This window comes from Nipponia nippon, unplaced genomic scaffold, assembly GCF_047370975.1.
Source record: "Nipponia nippon isolate SJK-2023a ecotype South Korea unplaced genomic scaffold, ASM4737097v1 scaffold_33, whole genome shotgun sequence".
Classification (NCBI taxonomy): domain Eukaryota; kingdom Metazoa; phylum Chordata; class Aves; order Pelecaniformes; family Threskiornithidae; genus Nipponia; species Nipponia nippon.
This window is the reverse complement of record NW_028262351.1, coordinates 4,437,011-4,458,465: the sequence shown is the minus strand read 5'-3', so window position 1 is coordinate 4,458,465 and position 21,455 is coordinate 4,437,011. Positions and strand designations below refer to the sequence as shown.

Below are 21,455 nucleotides of genomic sequence, written 5' to 3'. Positions count from 1 at the left end.
CTAAAGCCTTATACTCCTGTGGGGCTGATGTGCCAGGCCATCGAATCCACACAGTCCAGTACACCCGGTTGTCCCTTTCCTCCACCTGGCTGGAGGCAGGGCCCCTCTAGTCCCGGTCATAGCATTCGTTACTCACTTCTTGTAAATGCGAATCAAAAATCCCTTTATTAGGATCGGAAACAGAATCAGCCCTTCTACCCTGTCTGGGGAACTGCTCGCTGGAAACTGGAGCCGCAACTCTCCTGGGAGAACCACCTTTTGTAGTTGTTTTTCCTTGCAACTCACGTACCCGTGCCTCTAGGGTTGAGGTAGATTTTCCATCCCACTTCCTCATGTCCTCTCCGTGGTCACGCAGATAAAACCACAGGGTGGCCCGTGGTGTGTATCCACTATATCTTCTCTCTTGTACAGAGGGACGCTTCCTCCTAATGGCTGAGATACTGGTCCGTACAGGTGAGGAGTAGGATATATCCTCTTCGAGTTGTTGGACCTTCTGGGACAGTTTCTCCACAGCTGAGACGCAGGCCTGTAGGGAGGAAGAGAGAATTCCTTCGTATTGTCGGAGTTGGCCAGCCAATTCATCCACTGTTGGTCCCTCTTCATCTTTCCAGGTCATTATTGCCAATGAGTTTGCATATGATGATGGTGCGCTCCGTACAAACTTCTGCCACATGGGTCGCGTGCACTGGACTTCATCTGGATCTTTGGATAACTGCTCGTTGTCCAGGTCATTATAAATCACCTCCAGCATGGCTAATTCCCTCAGGTACTGGATACCTCTCTCCATGGTGGTCCACTTGCCTGGGTGACATATATCATCTTCCTTGAAGGGATACCTTTCCTTCACACCTGACAGGAGTTGCCTCCAGAGGCTGAGGGCTTTTGCCCCTTTTCCAATCGCTTTGTCAATGCCCCCTTCTCTAGAAAGGGATCCCAGCTGCTTGGCTTCCTTACCCTCTAATTCCAGGCTACTGGCCCCATTATCCCAGCATCAGAGCAGCCAGGTGATGATGTGCTCGCCTGGACGACGACCGAAATCTTTTCGCATATCTCGCAGCTCACTCAGGGACAGGGATCGGGTGGTTACCATCTCATTTATGGGTTCTGCCTCTTCCTCCTCCTGTTCTCTTGATGGCCCTGGCTCATCATCAGCCCTTACTAAACGAGCTGATTTCCTTGTGTATTTTTTCTTCTGTATAGGGGCAAGTGATACTGGCACGGATTGGTTCTCTGGTCCAGCCGCAGCACCTATCATGGGGGCTGGCACAGCCACAGGGGCCGACGCGGGGGCTGGCACAGCTGCAGTGCCTGTGGCAGGGGCCGGCGCAGCCACGGGGGCCGTCGTTTTGTCGTCCGATCCAGAGACCTTCTCTTTCACTTGAGGGTACTGAATAGTGTTGAATAGGGCTCGGTAGGCATGGGCCAGGCCCCAGCACGTTGCAGTGATCTGTGTCTCTCTGGAGTTGCCAGGATGACAACATACATTTTCCAGATATTCTAGTAATTTTTCAGGATTATGCACTTGTTCAGGGGTGAAGTTCCAAAACACTGGAGGTGCCCATTGTCCTAGGTACTTGCCCATACTCTCCCACACACCATGCCACTCATAACTATCCAGCCTTGGAGGAGATCTCTGGATGATATTCTTAAGCTGCTTCTTAACCTTAGATAAAACTGAAACAAAATTCCCAAGAACTATCAATGGATATATCTTAACTACCCAAGGATGCTCAAGATAATGAAAAGTTGTTGTAATGAAGGAGAAAACATCATAAAAGAAAGTAACAAATGTGCCATCCTGTATTTCCTCCATAAAAAGCCTCTCAGAGGAAGAGGTATAATTGCTAATTGTCTCCATGAGGTGGTACCCAAAGTACAGTAATGGCTTCACTACAGAACCCAAATACCAGATAGCACTCAAGGCCAGTGTTTTAATAACCAATCTTCCAGGCAACACATCACTCATTATGGCAAAGCACAGCAAAAACAAGAGCATGGTGCAGATCAGGTAGACTAGTACCGAGAACGGATGAATCAATATTACAACCGATAACTGTTAACAGAATGAATTTCCTTAATACACTCTAGTTAATCTGTTATTATCTCAAACCCTTCGTGCCCCACGTTGGGCACCAAAAAGGACTGTCGTGGTTTAACCCGAGGTGGCAACTAAGCACCACGCAGCCGCTCGCTCACTCCCCCACCCTGGTGGGATGGGGTAGAGAATTGGAAGGGCAAAAGGGGAAAGCTCGTGGGTTGAGATAAGAACAGTTTAATAACTAAAGTGAAATAAAAATAGAACAGTAGTAATAGTAATAATAACAATAATAATAAAAACAAGTAATAATAGTACAATAGTAATACAAAGCAAGCGATACACTCTGCAATTGCTCACCACCCGCTGACCGATGCCCAGCCTGTCCCCCAAGCAGTGATCGTTGCCCCTCCCCCGGCTAACTCCGCCAGTTTATATACTGAGCATGACGTCACATGGTATGGAATAGCCCCTTGGCCAGTCTGGGTCAGCTGTCCTGGCTGTGCCCCCTCCCAGCTTCTTGTGCACCCGGCAGAGCATGGGAAGCTGAAAAGTCCTTGACCAGTGTGAGCGCCACTTAGCAACTACTTAGCAAGAACAAAACGTCAGTGTATCATCGACATTGTTCTCATCCTAAACCCAAAACACAGCCCCATACTGGCTACCAAGAAGAAAACTAACTCTATCCCAGCTGAAACCAGGACACCTTCCAAATCAAACTATTCTATGATTCTATGATTCTATGAATTAGGACAGTTACTTAGGATGAATTACTGCCATTGTTTAATTGAGTAATTAACTGAGCTTGCCAACCCATCCTTGATCCTAATAAATAGTGAGGGCAGGATCAAATTGCATTTCCACCTGGTCTGCTGATACCAGTTAAGCTTTGCATATTTGAAGTTTTGCTACTGTATGTGCTCCTGATGTCACTGTCCTGGCCAATCTGGTCTTGTCAGTGCTGAAGTCTGGGCAGGGTCTGGAAACTCAGTATACCTATGCCCAAATAGGGACCCAGTCCTGTAAGAATATTTATATGAAATGGGATATACACTAATGGCATCAAATTCTGTGTAAAATATAACAGCCATGAAGTTGGAGACTGATTCATTTCCCTGCTCCTCCCTCAGGGATTTGGACCCCCATCTCTAGCCTCTCAAGGGAGTGCCCTAACTAGAGCCCTGGACTGTGAGGGTAACCCTGCTCTCCTTTGGCTGGAGCTGGGCCATCATGCAGCCAAAAATGCAAGTGCCAAGGGGCAGGGAGCAGAGAGAAGTCACACAGGGTTGTTAGGGTCTGCAGACTCCATCTTCTCTAGAGATAGGTCTGGGCCCCCCCTCCAGGTGTCACTTCTGCAGGTTTATTGAATGGTCACAAGTTAAAGGTAGTTCACCCTCCTGTGCGATTGCACTTATGGCTTGGCTACAAAGTCAGGCTCCTTTCAGTTCATTCTTCCTGGTAAGCCTTTCTCTGCAGTGCCAAAGCTCCAGAAGAAGGGACTCAGGGTGCAATATGGGTGAGTGCAATTTGTTAAGGTACTTTTCTAGGCCTGGAACATCCTCAGCCTAAACTCAGACCTATACTCACTTCCTGGACAAAAGCTCTCAGCACTCAGCCTTGCTTTTTTGCTTTATTTTCAAAACAGATAAAACTAGTCTGGGGTACCTAAGACAATTTCTTCTTGACATGAACACAGAAGCGCCTTCAAAAACAGCTGAGTGCCACACACTGGTTAGCCTGCTTGTACATTAAAAAAAATGTAACCAATTAAGACTATGCAGTTCAAGGGTTATCAGCAAAAATGATCCAGTTTTGCAGTGGCAAAAGATCAGTTTCAAAAGCTGGGAGAAATTGAAGCAGGACAGCATCAGCTGTTCAGGAGTGGTGGGGAGATGGAAAGTGAGGCATAAGTAAAATGACTTACAGCACACATGGGCTTCAGGGTGCTTTAAGAAGAAACACCCAACTGTCTTGTTAGGCAACGAAAAAGTAATGAGAATGATAGCAATGCTTTTGCTAAACTAAGGACAGAGCACACATAAAAGGAATGAGAGGGATAGCAAACCATTATGCTAAACTGAGAAAAGAGCACTCATACTGGAGAGAAGAAAAATATCTACAGCTACCTCACTAAAGCACCAGGCAATTTTTTTTTTTAAATCTAATAAATGCCACCATTGAAAAGCAAATTATGCCATAACCCACTCTATAAGTACATCTGATGCCACCAACAGTGCCCCAGCTTTGGCAGTGTAGGTGGTAGGACTGCTCCAGATTTTCAGCAGAGGAAATCTCAGAATCTAGTTTAACATTTTCAGTAACTACCAAACAAAAATTATCTGTAAGTTATAGAAAAGTGAACATGTATTCATTTTGATATTATTTTAAGCATTTTCTCTATTACAAGAAATACCAAAGTAACTATACTCCTGTAAAAGTGCTTATAGTGTCTTGCTCCCTGAAAACAGAGTAGAAAAAGAAGTTACACATCTGTCCAAGATGATTCCAAAAGCCACTCTATAAGCAGTGCAGGCAAGTGGGTATGTTTCCTAAGCATCTGTATTCCCTAGCTAAAATAAAACAAAAATGATGTAAGTTAAAATGTTAAAATTTGGGAATATCAGAAAATTTGGTTGTATCAGAAATAGTGTGGCCAGCAGGACTAGGGAAGTGATCATCCCCCTGTACTCGGCACTGGTGAGGCTGCACCTCGAATACTGTGTTCAGTTTTGGGCTCCTCACTACAAGGAGGACATTGAGGTGCTAGAGCGTGTCCAAAGAAGGGCAACAAAGCTGGTGAAGGGTCTAGAGAACAAGTCTTATGAGGAGCGGCTGAGGGAACTGGGGTTGTTTATCCTGGAGAAAAGAAGGCTGAGGGGAGACCTTATCGCTCTCTACAACTACCTGAAAGGAGGTTGTAGCGAGGTGGGGGTCGGTCTCTTCTCCGAAGTAGCAAGTGATAGCACAAGAGGAAACAGCCTCAAGTTGCGCCAGGGGAGGTTTAGATTGGATATTAGGAAAAACTTCTTCACGGAAAGGGTAGTCAGGCACTGGAACAGGCTGCCCAGGGAAGTGGTTGAGTCCCCATCCCTGGAGGTATTTAAAAGATGTGTAGATGTGGTGCTTAGGGACATGTTTTAGTGGTAGACTTGGCAGTGCTAGGTTAACGGTTGGACTTCATGATCTTAAAGGTCTTTTCCAACCTAAATGATTCTATGATTCTATGAAGCACGGGAAAAAAATAAGGATTATTTAATATATGAGATATCTTTGAAAGTTCATTGCTTGTTGCATCTGTCTACTGTGTCGTGTTAAGCTGTTTAAACATTTTAGAATTTTTTAATCAATTAAGCTTCTTAGGTGTGTAATTTTATGATTTCCATTAAGTTTGTCTGTAAAGGTTACCATCTGTTAACATATGTTCTCAGGATATAAGGGTTTTTTTTCCATATCTATACAACAAATTTGTCAAAAGTATCAAATTTTGGTCATGGCATAGATTGGACCATATCTCATTGGACAACAGAACCCATAACAAATCACAAGGAAATTTGTGAAGGATTAGTTTCAGAGTTCATTGGAAGTCTTTCCATAAGCCTTAGTGAGCTCTGAATTATGCCCTAGGAAGAGTTACCAAGGTTATCAGTTTTACTTTACCAAGCATTTGCTAAGAAAAAAGCATTTGTTGTTGGAAAGAAGTTTTATCCTGAAGCCTGATATCAGCAGATGAAAGTAATTTCCCAGGGAGAAGTGAAAAGACACTGAGCTCCTCAGTACTGTCATACTAACGTAAGAAGAAAAAAACCTGATCTGGTCCATTTCTTGTTTACAGTCATTCCAGATCATTTTCATGAACAATTGTTTACTTGTTTCCAATTCCAATTCTATTAATGATGGTAATCCAAAAGGGGAAGAGAACTGTCTTTATCGTGATAGCATTCTCCATTTCAGCAGACATATCTGTCTCATAAAAGGTATGGGACAAGAAGTCTTATCTCAGAAGACAGTTAAGCTGATGATTAAATCATGGACTTCATTTGACACAAGGTCTACATGCATGTGAGAGAGAGAGAAAACAAATATTTGTAGAAGTGGTATTGGAAAAGATCTGATTAAACTCCACAGTCTATTATTCCCAGCTTAGGTCTGTTTTTTTAAAGCCTCCCCAACATTTGTGTCTCCCTAATCAGTATCCGCACTCATTGATTTTGGATACTTTCCCTAAATCCATGTTTATTTTTGCAAGGTAGTCCAAATTTCTGCCTTCTCCCAGCTCCACACTGTAGCAGAAAAAGTGCTTTCTTCATTTAAAATGTAAATCATCTTTTAGGTTTGCTTCAAATAGTGTAGCATAAAGACTTCAAGGCTGATTTGGGTATATTAACATATACTCAGTTTATATATAACATATACTCAGTTTATATACTCAGCTTGAATATATTAACATACACTCAGTATACATTAATGGAGTCCATTTTTCAAATTTGTGTGCTTGAAATGTGGCTATTGATGCCTGGAGAACATGGATGGAAAACACACCTTGCACAGACTTCTCTAAAGAATAAGAGAGTAGGGTTGACACTGATTTTAGAGAAGTTCTGGTATGGATTTGAACATGATCTTTTACCTCCTGCCCTCCTCTAATGACTATAGTCACTCAAGCCTAGAGTAAATAAAATGCCTTAATTTGATAAAAACTGTACAAATAACCCATTATTGAATAACAATGGCAGCTTGAACTAATATCTAGAGAGCCTAGTATTGAAATAACTCTAAATCTTTTGAGCATTTTTACAGCTTCTGCATAATTCACCAAGGCAGCACCTACAAACAAAAATCTGACTGTACAAATGACAAGCAGATGCATGGATTTTACAGATATGGAACATTATCATCATCTAGTCCAACTTCTTACTCAAGACAGGCCATAAAACCAGCAAAACAGACAAGATACACTTGAAAACTAGAGGTGAAAAAAAAATCCACTTGATTATTTTCCAACTCTCTGAAATTATGAAACTCTCAATAGAAAAGGAAATGGGGAATGGCAACATTATTGTGGGACTTCACTCACACACAGGAGGCAGCATGAAAGAAGACATGAAAACAAGCAGAAGAGAAAGAGAAAAGAGGCTTATGAAGGGCTCATGTTGCCACTGAAGGAAACTAGCAGGGAAAATTGATCAGATGTGTATTAACTGAAAATACTTGGTTACCAGTGATGGATACATTCGTGTTTGTACAGGTATTCCTGGCATTTTCAAAGTCTGAAAAATACCTCGAAGCAGTGTAGATTCAGTAGGGAACACTGCTTTGCTGCTGAAATGAGATGAATTTGGCATAGTGAAGCCTCTTTGGTCAGATCCTGAGACTGATGCAAGTTTTGCATAAATAGAGACTAAGTAAAAACTTTGGTGTTTAGTTCAACAGCTGTATGACTGAATACATTTAAAACCAAAATCTATACTGAAGGGTGAACTGAATGAAGGAGATCCCATTAAACCTATTAAGACAAGCATAACCACCTCTATAATAAGAGTTTACAAAAGTCAGCGACTGAAAAAACAGCTGGTTGTTCAATAAGGCTGGAGCTCTCCAACTGCTCAACTTTAGCTGAAGAAATGTAATAGTGTGTCATTTGTCACTGATCCTCACCACATCCTATGCAGAAACAGCTGTTAGATTTCATTCTTTCCTTATAGATGCCAATATTTCAGGCCTCAAGAGGAGAACAGAAATGTACTCTTAGAGTGCACAGTTTCTACAGTCATATATGTTCATTTAAACATGGAATTTCTCTTCCAGCTAAGAGCAGCTGTTCAGCCTATTCAGCCACCTTTAGCCTTCCTACACTTTCCTCTGTTTCATCTTCTTTTGAAATAGAAAACACATGTGCAAACCTCATAATAAAGCAGCCTGTTTTTCAGAGGGTACATATCACTTTCACTCATCTTGGCCTCGTTTCAGTTTTTACCACTGTGTTGCCCAGGAGCAAAATCAGGACAGTAGTAGTCAGTGTTTAAGCTGGAGCAACTTCATAACCTCCCATTTTTATTGCTGAGCTTATATTTATTCTATAGATAGAAGGCACTTTCATACTGGAAGCAGAACCTTGGTTCTATTGAAGTCTAAAGAAATTTTGCTGTTGACATGAGTATGGAATATTAACTGGGGACTATAACAATGTGTATGCTTGTAGAGTGAATAGCATAATTTATGTACTTTTTTTTAAATCCTTATGTCTGTAGAAATACGATGAGTGGAAATGAGAAAGTAAATGGTGATTCATATTCTGTGTTAAACTCTCTTCCCCTTTAATGGAAGTTAACTCAACAACATTATTAGCTGCTGCATAGATATTCTATTTTGGAAATACCTCAACAACTATCTGAACTCACTGTAGCTTTTCTTTTTTAAAGGGGCAGGGAGAGAGATTATTTGTGGTTCTATTTTTCAAAATAGTGTATTTCCAAATATACTTATTTACATAAAGAAAGAAACTGTGAGGATGCTTGTCTGTTCTAAAGAAAGTAACTTTTTTATAAGCTCTGGAGTGCTGGGTTTAGGGATTTTTTATGTTTAAGTGCCAACATAGCATAGAAACATCTGTCTCAGTGAGGTTTCCAGGCCAAGTTTTCAAAACTGAAAAGCTGAAATACTGCTGATAAAAGCTAGAATTTTTAATGTCTATCCAGGTTTAAACTAAATGTTTAGAATCACACACTGCTGCACTAGATAGCATTCCATCTTAAATAACTAGGTGCTGGAGAAAGAAAGAAGTTTTAAAGTGCTTATATAGGAAAGACACAAGATCCCTAGGAGATATTTAATACAAAAATCCTTAACTTCATCCCCCCTTATATATTGTTGAGTACTAAAATGAGATCAGCTACTCCAGAGTCAGAGAGAACAAAATTAATGGGGAACTGTGCTATTAAAAGCTTTAAAGTTATCTACTGAAGTTATTTAAAGAAGGGACTACTCCTTAACTATTTCTCGCATGGTGGTCAAATCTGTAGTCTCTTCTATGGTTTCCTCAGGACTCACATTTTTATGGAATTAAGTTCTGATTAATGTGAAGATCATGCCTCCATTCAAATTAGCAAGGGTTTGCTACCAACATGAAAGGAGATGAGAAGAGAGGCTAGATTTAATCTTTCCTCAATGAATTTCTACATCATGGTGTTACATGTGGGATTCAGAAAAATATTAATCACCAAGGACTGCTTCAAGAAGTTAATTACCAAGGACTGCTTAGAAGAAGTTAATCACCAACGATTGACAGCTACCAAGGACAGAGTAGAGCTAGGAAGAAGTTAATCACCAACAACCGACAGAAACCAAGGACAGAGAAGAGGCCTGTTAGATAAGAAGGAATCTCTGAATGAAATAGTGAGCTCAGAACAAAAGGGAATCTGAACATAAAACAAGAACATCCCTGGACATTGAGGAGCATCAGCTGTGTTCTTAACAAAAGAAAACAGCCAAATCAGCATGATTAGGTGGAAAAAATCAACGAGGTCAACAAGCGGACAGCTCGAATTTGAGGATAACGACCACCAAGGACCCCCGAAAGAATCCCCAGAATTAAACAGCGCATGCTCTGGTGGGAGGGGAAATATGTTAATGATCTCTGGGAAATAATTGTAATATTAATGACTTTTCTTGGAAAATTAATGAATATGTATGTTTAAGTTTCATAAATACCTTGCTGGCATGACCTATGGCATGCACAGTAGGTGGAGATATCCCCCGTGCATCCAGTGCTGCAATAAAGAATGCCTACTTTCTAAATGCCAAATTGGCGTTAGAAAGTTTTTGGACCGGTTTGCGGTAACAATGGTGCTTGGCAGTTTGAAGGGAAAAAAAAGCAGCAAGGTGATCCATATTTAGACTGTAAATCTGTACTTTCCCTCCTCTTTTAGGTGCTCTTTTGTCGGATTATACAGCACCTCTCTGACTGAGCCAGTCACTGACTGTTTAAACACTTTCCCTTGTAGGCTTGGTCCCATGATGTGTGTAACCATGGACAGTGGAATAAAACCATGCGCTCAGTGAAAGCAACCAAAGGTTAGTAGTGCAAGGAAATTATTTATTTCTAGTAATTTCAAGCAGTTCTACAGCGTCTGCCATAACTCCGTGTTCCAAATAGACTGAAATTTTGCATAAAACAGGCTGTGGAAGAAGGGAGGAACTGGCAGCTAAGAGACAAGAGAGCAATTAGACACAACTCACTGTCACTTCTGTGTATTTTTTGCAGCATTTCAATAATCTAACAAAGCCAGTAAATAACATAGCTGGATTCTCAATTGCTATGGGCTTTCTGAAGCATTTTATACTCATTTTGCCGGAAAGAATCAGATACACAAGATGAAAGACATTTGAAGGACAGGTCCATACTTTGAAGGGGAGATTTTGGTCTACAGGCATATTTTATGTTCAAATTGTGTGAGTTTAACATTGCTCAAGATGAATTTTGAAAAACTTTTTTTCCCTTTTGGAAGGAAGTGGAGTCTTTTTTGGTATTCAGAGGATTCCCTTCCCCTTCTCCCTTTTTAATGTCAATCCTTTGTACCCAAAGAGTCTTCAAGATCTAACTGTTCCTTATTTTGCCCAGGGAGTTAGGGTGACAAGGAAACATAACAAAATGCATACTCCCTAACAATCCTCTCTGATGGAACACACACACATGGTTATATATATTTTATATGTATACACACACACATATATATTCGTATATATTTTTTTTGTGTGTGTATATACACTACTGCCAATCAATGAGCTAGGGACTGAAAGTCACATCCTGGTATAATTATTAGATACTTATCCCAGTTTTAAGCAATTTTTTTTTTAGGCTTTTGCCCTATCACAGGTGTTTTTAGAATCATCATTTTAGAGATCCTACAATTTTCACTTCAATTACTAGTCCTTCTTTGTGCATTGATTGATCCCTTTGTCTAAAGTTTCCATCTTAAAGTTTAGTCACTGAGCCTTTAGCTTCACACAGTATCTCAAAGATAATTCCACAATCTACCCTATTAGAAGGAAGTAATCTGTTTGCAAGCAGGTTTTTAAGATGCCTTCTCTTGTCCACAGCCTAACTAGGTCAGAGAGATGTGCTTTTATCTATCTTTAGAGGCAGATTTGTCCAGCACGGAGCTTCCTGAAACGAAACAGTAGTGTCTTTAGTACTGTAACCACTTTCATGCTCTCCACCCAATGTTTCCAAGAATGGTTTTATAAATAGTATCAACATGTCAGAGGTAACAGAGGGAAAATATGTCTAGTTTTCCAACCTAACCTCCGCCTGGTTGGACAGATGCATGTACACAGACATACACACACACACTCTTTCAGATAAGCGCATCCCTAGAGAGCCAAGGCAAAAGGTAGAAGCCTTATTTAAGATGAACCAAAATTCATAATCAATATTTTAGATGAACCCCAAATTCAGAAGCAGCTCCCTGTAGAATCAGTGGAATATAAAATTTTGCCAGAGGACAATTATTAATCTGCCTTGTCACACTGTACCATAGAAAAGATTGGAGCATTCTTAGGTGCCAATTACTCTGGAGACCTGAGGGGTTGTTGACATTAATTCTATATTTAATTTTCAAGTGGGGGTTTTGCCCACCTGTTTAGAAACAAACAAAAAACCCCCTAGATTATGTCTATAAAACTGAAAGTAATTCAGAGAGTGGTCAAAGGACTTTCCTCCCCCAAATCTGCCAGGTAAATATCTCTGGGATTAAAACAAAGAAAATTAATTAATCTCTGCCTTCTTATTACAATACAAAGTGAGAGAAGCCAAGAAACACGGCACAAAACCTGATGGTACACAGTGTCCTTAGATCACTTGGCCATTGTTTTCTCTCACAGCAGCATGTTGATACAAACAAGTTTAAAATTTTTTGGCTTTGACTTTTCATGTCACAGCCATAATAAATGTGCACATTATTGTTTGTATTGCCATATCCTTTAGATGCACCACCAATTTCTAGAGCCTGTGCATGCACAACCAAGGACAGGATTTTGCCCACAAATAGCCTGGCTAAATTAAATTAAGCAGAAACATTGCCATACAGATTCATCTAAGTAGTGTGTCACGGTACAGCATGTTTATGTTGTAAAGATGTTGTATAAGTCAAACTTGATTTAAACCACCAATTCTACCACAGGAAGGCCAAAGCTGCTTTGTTCTCCACTAGCCAATTTAATTCTGCTTTAAAAGGAATTTGTCTTATATGGGCCTAAGACATCCTTAGTTGCATTTAATTAAAAAACCAACAAGCTCCAAACCAATAAACTAGACAATAAAATGTTAACCCCAGGAGAACAAAAAGAAAAAAAGAGATTTGAGGTTTTTTTGTTTGTTTTAAGGAATTTGGGCAACACAGAAAAAATTAAATATGATGAAGAGTGAAGAAACAAGTTTTAATGTGGACAGTACACGAGCCTCTCCCTTTTCCTGCTGCCTGCAGCTGCTGAGCCCTGTTACAAAGCCACACAGAACGACTCCATTTGGTGAAGAATTCAGATCACACCTCTCACATTTCCACTATGGCCCTCCTCCTCTTGGAGACATGGAAACTTTCCAGGGGTCCTTGGAAGGAGGGTCTCGGAAACGCAAGAGCATGCCAACAAAAATGCCTCCTTGTATCGCTCTTGAGGGTTCCTCATCACCACCAGACAGACCTGAAGATCACAGTGATATAGGCTCTTCCAGTCTCCCCTTGGTGTTTCAACAGCCAGCACAGCCCAAATACAGTTCCCAGATGATCGACCTCTGCAACTTTGGTTTTCAGTTCTACAGAACTCTGAAGCACTTTGGAGCCAAGCCCATTAAGCAAGAACCAGTGAAGCCTAACATGGCATGGCCCAGTAGCCCAGCATTCATGCAGGCTCCTTACCCTTATTATCCTGAAGTCTATCCTGGCTTAATGTTTCCTTTTATTGTGCCCCCAAACTTTCATTCCAGGAACCCCTTTCAAATGAAAAGGACTCCAGAGCCACCCTTCAGGAGGGCTGAAGTAAGAGGAAGTGGTGAAAATAAACAGAAAGTGGAAAGAGTAGATGTCAACCTTCAGATAGACGACAGCTACTATGTTGATGTGGGGGGTGAACAGAAACGCTGGCAATGTCCCATGTGTGAGAAGTCCTATACATCCAAGTACAATTTGGTCACCCATATCTTGGGGCACAGCGGCATTAAGCCACATGCTTGCACCCGATGTGGCAAACTTTTCAAGCAGCTGAGCCACTTGCACACGCATATGTTGACACACCAGGGCACTAGACCACATAAGTGCCAGGTGTGCCACAAGGCTTTCACTCAAACCAGTCACCTTAAGAGACACATGATGCAACACAGTGACATCAAGCCTTACAACTGCAGGATCTGTGGCAGAGGTTTTGCCTATCCCAGCGAGCTGAAAGCACATGAGTCTAAGCACAAGAGTGGCCGAGAGAACATTTGTGTGGAGTGTGGTCTGGACTTCCCAACCTTGGCCCAGCTGAAGAGACACTTAACAACCCACCGTGGCCCTATACAGTACAATTGCACTGAATGTGATAAGACCTTCCAGTACCCGAGTCAGCTGCAAAACCACATGATGAAGCACAAAGACATCCGTCCGTATATCTGCACTGAATGTGGCATGGAGTTTGTGCAGCCTCACCATCTCAAACAACACTCCCTAACTCACAAGGTAAGCCATCACAAGTTGCACTGTCACCTTGCATCGGAAGGTAGTACAAGGATTACAGACTACTAAAGATACATGAACCTCCTTGGAAAGAAGGTAATCAGTCTATAGAGCCTCATGCTGGCTCTTTGCCAGTGGAAGAATTTTATGCAGAGCAAAAGCCCCAGCAGCACTGGCAATACTAGAAGCTAGATGTCTCTGTCAGTCTTAAGAAAGTACATGCAAAAATGTTTTGTTACAAACAGGAGTTAAATTACACCACCTGTATTATTTCCCAAAATTGTATTCACATCTCTCTGTTTCTGGGTTTTATCTTCAGAATGACCTTCTGTAAAATAATATAATTTTTTAGAGCTGTCTAACCCCCCTGAAATTTTAACAGAAATTTTCTACTGAAAAACAGATCTATTGCTTTGCTTCACTTAACTGGGAAGTAGGTGGATATGCAGTAGGCTGTATGTATGCAGCAAAAGAAAGTATATTATTACTCATCAGAATTTGAAGAATCATTATAATGAGACATTTAGGGAAAAAAACAACCTAAGAAAAATTCCCCTTTGTGCATAAGTTATCCAGAATGACAGTTAATAAAAGTGGACAAGCAGGACCATAATCCCAGCCAATTCGTATCAAGTGGCAGTCTTGCCACTACTGTCAGTAATGACAGCAGTGTCAGTTTTGACTAGGAGCAGGCTTTGGAACACATCCAAAAGGATCACTTTAAAAAGTGTTCCATTCAACAATGTCTGAAATTAGTTTATCTACCTTTACAACAATATTATTAAGACAAGTCAAAAAACCCCCACATTTTATAAAAATTTGCTTCCAGTCTTGCACATTTTTTCCTTTAACACTTGAATTTTGGCTTTTATATGAAAACCAGAAAGCTACAGCATTTTAGTCTAATAGACACATTTTCTTTTAAAAAACAACAACCTCTACTTCCACATTTGCTTGTTCTTCCCTACTACACTATTATAATTTTTGCTCTTTCTGGAGATTCCCTGGTCTTTGGATTTACCATGTAAAATTCTACTAATTCAAAACTTGATAGTTTTTTGTCATAGGAAATGCAATGCCCTTGAGCCTTTAGAGAGCTTCTGCTTCTTTGTCCACAGCTGCAGCTGTGAACATAATTAACAGTACTTAGCTGCCCAAATATAGCTTCACATCAGATAAGCAGACACTTAGAGTTGCTGTTGGTGTTCACAGTTTTAGCTTTGCAATTAACTATGAAAACCACTTACTGGTACAAAAGTAGAGATTTTTTTCAAGTAATCTTTGTAATGGGGGCCTGCAGGAGGAGTAATTGCTCTTGGAACTTCACTAGTAAATCCTCATTACCTTCAGCAAGTTATATTCAAACTCTTATAGCGTTTAGTGGTAAATTCATTGATTTTCATAGCATCTAAATGTCTTTTTGAGGAGCTGGCAGTTAGACCACATGGGTGTGACCAAGAATATTGAATTATGCATTAGTAAATTGACCAGATGGCCTACAGGGTGCTAGAAATGCTCTGTACACGCCAGATAAAATGGGGTCACTCCATTAGAGTTAGTGCAAGTCCCACTAGGAGTAAATAGTTATTTCTCTTCCTTGAATGTAACATGTACATCCTTATTTGGTGGCATTGCTTGAATACTTCTCGGTTATTTCAGATTATTTTCTATAGCTTTCTTCAAAACAGGGACAGGTCTTTTTTAGAAGCCAATGATGCTCAATTACTGTAGGCAGGCACTACTTTAGTCTCTTAACTGGTTAGCTTTTATTCTTGGTCAATGTGTACACATTTGACCAATATTTTACATAAGCAGCAGAGTAGGACAGAGAAGCTCTGCTACTATGTCTCACTGATTTGTAAACTCACTGATGGAAACAAAACTCATTATTACATTAAGCTTACATTTTGTTTTCCCTCTCTGCTTCTCAGATTCTTGTAAGAATTTGCCAAGAAAAAATACACAAGTATCTATTACTTTAGCAAACGATGTTAAAAGCAAAATAATTTATTACCTGCTTTGCTATTGCAGAATGAATAATTCATGTATTGCTGTACTGAAGATGAAATTATCTAGAAAATATTCCATCTACAGAATTTTCTGATTTTTTTCTTTTCTTACAGGGTGTGAAAGAGCACAAATGTGGAATTTGTGGCCGGGAATTTACTCTGCTGGCCAACATGAAACGACATGTCCTGATCCACACCAATATCAGAGCCTATCAATGCCATTTGTGCTTCAAGAGCTTTGTGCAAAAGCAGACTCTCAAGGCCCACATGATTGTTCACTCTGATGTTAAACCCTTTAAATGCAAGGTAAGTATATCTCCTTTGGTGGCAGAGGCATAAACCCACTGTGATGTTATCACCTGGTGATATGGTAGAATTAGAAAAACAGGAGTTGCTAACACATTCTACAGTTGTATTTAAATTAGCATAAAACAGTCTAGTTTCCTTTCTTGATCTGAGTTCTGCTTAGGTAGCACAAAATAATGGAGGTAAATATCTGTGATTTACTCCCTTCCCCTTCAATATCAGTAACTTTCATCCTCAAATATTTTTTCCACTTAGTGAGCATTTAAATGCCACTGTGGTTTGAGGACAATAAACATACCTGATATTTGCTTAGTACAGCCATCCAAACAGAAGTCTAAGTGCTTAATAGTTTGAAACACTGACTAAACACATAGATCAACTCATGCACCCTGCAGAGGACCATGGAAAAGCAGCAGCCACGACTTCACACAGTGATGTTATGCAACAGATCAGGGAAGGACTCAAAGAAAGCCACAGCAAAACTGAACTGCAGAAGGGATTTGAATAGACCAAATGTAATTACCAGACTGAAATTCAGGGCAGGACATCAGTATCCTAACGAAACGGCCTCTGAGACCATCTGGCCTTTTTAGGATCCTCTGGGAATTCCAGTTTGCTACCTCCCTCCAGCACACTGGAGGCTGACATTCCCTTTCCATCCCCTCTTCTCCCCCCTCCCCATAAACTTTTGAGGCTTTGGCTTTCTTGACTGTGCTCATCTCTAATTTCTTCCTTATGAATGTTTATATTCTTATTCAGTATTGGACACTACATCTGTTCCTTTTGCTGCCTATCTGGTTCATTATTGTAGTCATACCTTGTGTAGTCAAAGGCTGTAGGTTTTATTACCACTTTGATCTGCTCTAAGAGGGCTATAAATATGGAGTGGAGCATATTATCCAGTTTATGCCTAAGTAACTGAAGATTGATCTGGAAGCAATTTCTAGAACTCTTTCATCCAACATCTTTATGGAATTAAAGATTTTCTTAAAAGGAGTCTTTCATCGAGAAGCAAAGCTGGATGAAAAATTTTAAATGGAATTATTTTCTCTTGAAAAATGTAGAACTTCAAAATGTCATAGGAAAAGATGGCTTTCAGTGATAATTTTAATAGGAAAATGTCAAAATGAATCTTTTTTACTTCCTCATTTTGCTTTGATAACTTTGAAAAAAATAAAAGCAAAGCCAGCCAGGAACTGGAGTAACGACAGTATGTTTTCCAGCCAGTAACAAAAGCTCTACAGGAACACCTGTTTTTCTTATTTTTTTCTTACTTCTCTGTCCCCACTCAATGTTCCTAGGAGGAAAGAAACAAGTAAGCACAGTGAACCAGTTTCTCCTATGGCTGAAGGGGTATGAATCAACATCAATGCCCCTGAACAGAGTGGAGATCCTAACTATAAGCAAAGGGAGAATCAGGAATTGCTCTTTGGCATTAGGAACATCCCTTGCCTCTCTGGCAGAACCCTTGAAAGACTTGAGCAAGTATTTCTGGCTGGTATTCAGAGGGTTAAGGCAATGACCAGATAGCAGCCTTTTGGCACCAAGCTCCTCCTCAGCAGAAGGAAGGATATAGCTGTATGAACAGCCTGCTTAACAATGGCTCACATGTCCCCCGGGAACGCCTGCAAATAGATTTCATCTTGCTTTCTCTTGTACTTTTCAAAGCTTCCTGTTTTCTCACGGTCCTTTTGGACAGTTTACAGTCTTTCTCCCTCTCCTTCTCTCTTTGAGGAAAGGAACACCCTTCTTATGAAGAAAAAAAAAAAGAAAAAAGAAGAAGAATGCAAGGGAAAGAGCACAGCAGTAGCCTTTCTACTTCATCACATGCAGTGGTTTTCTTTACCTTTTTCACACAACAAAAAAACCCATGAGGCTTTCCTATGTGCCTAATCACAGCTAAGTACAGACTATCTGAAGTGAGGGAGTAGCAGTTGTTTCCTCATCCAGCTGCAGCCTGGATCTGTGTTTGATTTTTCTCTGAAGAGTGAACTTCTCTGTAGCTTTTCAAGGCCTGAGCCCATGTTTCCTTGTTTATTTCTGTTTTAAACAAAAACACTGAAGAGTTCTGAAGGAGTTGCACCAACTGGTGCAATGTGCTAATTCTGATTTGCAGAGGAAGCTCCTATGAAATTTACAGTTGCTTTTAGTGCTGAAGTCAATAATGTTTTAGACTTGTAATAAAGAATGCAATGAAGTTTTCTCCAGCCTAGCGAAATGCACTTTGCAGCAGATGTTTTGAACTCCACTTTTTCCCATCTAAAATCATGGGTTTAGATCAGGAGTCAAAACCAAAGAAAATGTGAGAGAGAAGCACTTTGGGAAGAAACAAAACAGACTGACAAATCTAGAAGGGTGATACTTCATGCAGTGGCTTAGGAAGACAAAATCTAGTGTTGAACTAATTCAGCTTTTCTAGCAAACTGTACTGAAGTCCATTTCACCAGCCAGTGCATCAAAGTGTGTTCAGCAGACTTGCAGCTAAGGTCTTTCTCTTCAGGGCTTGAATTTTATTTTGTCTAGAGAGCCTAACAAAAGGCCCACAAGTCCTTCCTGCTATCCCAAGATCTTTTGCATGAGCTTTGCATCTCCCTGAGTGCTAAGGTGCTCTGTGGTGACTTCTGCTGGAGCTCCCTCCCATGCAACTGGCTCTGGGTCATCTTTCACACTCTGCTCATCAGTGCTCACACCCCTGTCCTGTCACAAAGGAAGAAAATCTTGTACACCTTCCTAGTTTGGTCTGCAGACTCAGGCTGTTGTTTAAGCACTAGCTGTGAACCCCAGCTAGCTCTGAGTTGCCATCTTTCAGCATGTGAGCCTGAAACCTGCTCCCTTCGCCCTCTGAATCGTGGACATTCATCTGAAACTTGTCTTGTGCCTTTTGAAAGAGACATCTTACCCAGACACCATGCCACATGGTTCTGAAAAAACAATTTTCATATCTGCATTTCTTTCATTTTCCTGCCACACCTCTCCACTCTGGTACCTTTTCCTCATGTCCCCAGAGGAGATTTCAGGACAGGAACACATTACACATCCCTAAGACTGTGCATGGCTTTGGGAAATGGAAAACCTACCCCCTTTATTCAGAAACACAAAACGTTTATGCTGTAAGGAAGTATCCTTTAGGAAGTCCCTTCTCTTTTCATTATGAAGAAAGAGAAATGTTGCCTTGACAGAAAAAAAATGCTCCTACCAGACCCATTTTACTACTCAATACCTTATAAAGATATAGATTTGCATGAAGTACTCTAGCCATTCACCTGTTTAGCCTGATTTTCCTTGATTACCAGTTTAGATAGAGAAATAAAGACCTAGCTATCAGAAAGCAAAAGCGAGTGAGAACACAGGTCAGCCAAGCAGATAACCAGAAGCCTTCTGCTAAGAGGTATTAGAGAGGTATTATTATTGGCATTCTTACAGCCAGAGAAATATTGACACATCATAGATCGTTCCAGCAGCTGTCAAGATATATTAAGCTGGTGTTCTTCCTTGTGAATTTTCTGTGCTCATCAGTGCTTCTTCTCCTCTTTCTTTCCTCCCAGCACTTTCAGAATGTTTTTGGTGCATTCATTTCACTGAATATAAGTCATCCGGCAGATTAGCTTTCTTTGAATGCAAAAGAGAGACAGTCCTCTTTCCTAAGTTGCTGTATGACCCTTGGAATATATCTTACTTTTACAAATTAATAACTCATTTTCAGTGGCTATTCTTTTTTTTATTTTTTTCACTTTGCTGATAAATTTATTTGCTAGAATGTTCATTTTAGCAAAATCACAGAGAGCAAATCACAGAAGAGCACTAATGCAGCTGAAGTAAATATTTTTTTAAAAGCAAGTGAATATTTCCAGACTTGTCCTTTTTGCAACATTGACTCAGCTCTAGTCTTTATTTAAAAACAATACCACTGCAAATTTTTATATTAGTGAACTGCTTCCATTTTCCCTCAAGAGATGGTTTAAAAAGCAAAGGAGTAGTGAAGTACTACTTCACCGAGGATCATTCCACTACCTACATTTCATCCAGCTATTCCAGGTTTGTAGGTAGCAGACCTTCTGTACTACCAAAATAAATTAAATCAGAAATCAGATTGGACCAAAAATTTGGTGGAATCTCAGTAATTGCTTTTTAATCATTTTATTCCAGATGAGTACACTGCTTGCTATAAGTTTCAATTACTCAGTAATGGTGATTCTGGCTCATATAGTAATAAAGATCATAAAAAAAATTCTGATGGTAAAAGTATTTGTCTAAAAACATTCCAGAAAAAGAGCTTAAGTAGAAAGCAAACACAGAAGTTTGCATAGGATGGAAATAGCCACCTGAATGTGAATAAAATTATAAATCCTGATAGGGTACGACCAGAAGACAAGTAAGACCAGAAGTTTGTAATAGTGATGTCAAACTCTCATGTCTTGAATCATAGAATCATTTAGGTTGGAAAAGACCCTTAAGATCATCACGTCCAACTGTAAACCTAACACTGTGTCGTGGTTTAACCCCAGCCGGCAACTGAGCACCACACAGCTATTTGCACCCCTTCCTGGTAGGATGGAGGAGAGAATCGGAAGGGCAAAAGTAAGAAAACTCGTGGGTTGTGATAAGAACAGTTTAATAATTGGAAAAAAAAATTGTAGTGAAAAGGAAAACAACAACAACAAAGAGAGGATCAAAACCCAGGAAAAACAAGTGATGCAACTGCTCACCACCCACCAACTGATGCCAAGCCAGTCCACAAACAGCAATTGGTGCCCCCTGGCCAACTCCCCTCAGTTTATACACTGGGTATGACGTCATATGGTATGGAATAGCCCTTTGGCCAGTCTGGGTCAGCTGTCCTGGCTGTGCCCCCTCCCCAGCTTCTTGTGTACTTGGCAGAGCATGGGAAGCTGAAAAGTCCTTGACTACAATAAACAGTGCTCAGCAACAACTAAAACATCAGTGTGTTATCAACATTATTCTCATCCTAAATCCAAAACACAGCACTATACCAGCTACTAGGAAGAAAATTAACTCTATCCCAGCTGAAACCAGGAAACACTGCCAAGTCCACCACTAAAACATGTCCCTAAGCAGCACATCTACACATCTTTTAAATACCTCCAGGGATGGGGACTCAACCACTTCCCTGGGCAGCCTGTTCCAGTGCCTGACTACCCTTTCAGTGAAGAAGTTTTTCCTAATATCCAATCTAAACCTCCCCTGGCGCAACTTGAGGCTGTTTCCTCTTGTGCTATCACTTGCTACTTCGGAGAAGAGACCAACCCCCACCTCGCTACAACCTCCTTTCAGGTAGTTGTAGAGAGCGATAAGGTCTCCCCTCAGCCTCCTTTTCTCCAGACTAAACAACCCCAGTTCCCTCAGCTGCTCCTCATAAGACTTGTTCTCTAGACCCTTCAC

The 21,455-nt window shown here is 40.6% G+C and overlaps 2 protein-coding genes across 5 annotated transcripts in view; one reads left to right on the top strand and one right to left on the bottom strand.

The window, feature by feature from the left end:
• Positions 1–2,018, bottom strand: part of LOC148054205 (uncharacterized) — a 40,221-nt gene extending 38,203 nt beyond the window's left edge. Inside the window, 1 exon segment of the mRNA XM_087770655.1 lies at positions 452–2,018. Coding sequence (XP_087626781.1) covers positions 452–1,996 — 1,545 coding nt within the window. The 5' untranslated portion in view covers positions 1,997–2,018.
• LOC104019252 (zinc finger protein 366-like) overlaps positions 1–21,455 on the top strand; it is a 48,627-nt gene that overhangs the window by 18,778 nt on the left and 8,394 nt on the right. For 3 of the 4 annotated variants that reach the window (XM_087770855.1, XM_087770856.1, XM_087770857.1), the window contains 3 exons: positions 10,036–10,105; positions 12,416–13,743; positions 15,864–16,055. In XM_087770855.1, coding sequence (XP_087626981.1) covers positions 10,081–10,105; positions 12,416–13,743; positions 15,864–16,055 — 1,545 coding nt within the window. In that variant the 5' untranslated portion in view covers positions 10,036–10,080. The remainder of the gene's footprint in view (positions 1–10,035; positions 10,106–12,415; positions 13,744–15,863; positions 16,056–21,455) is intronic. The other variant, XM_087770858.1, reaches the window with a different exon arrangement.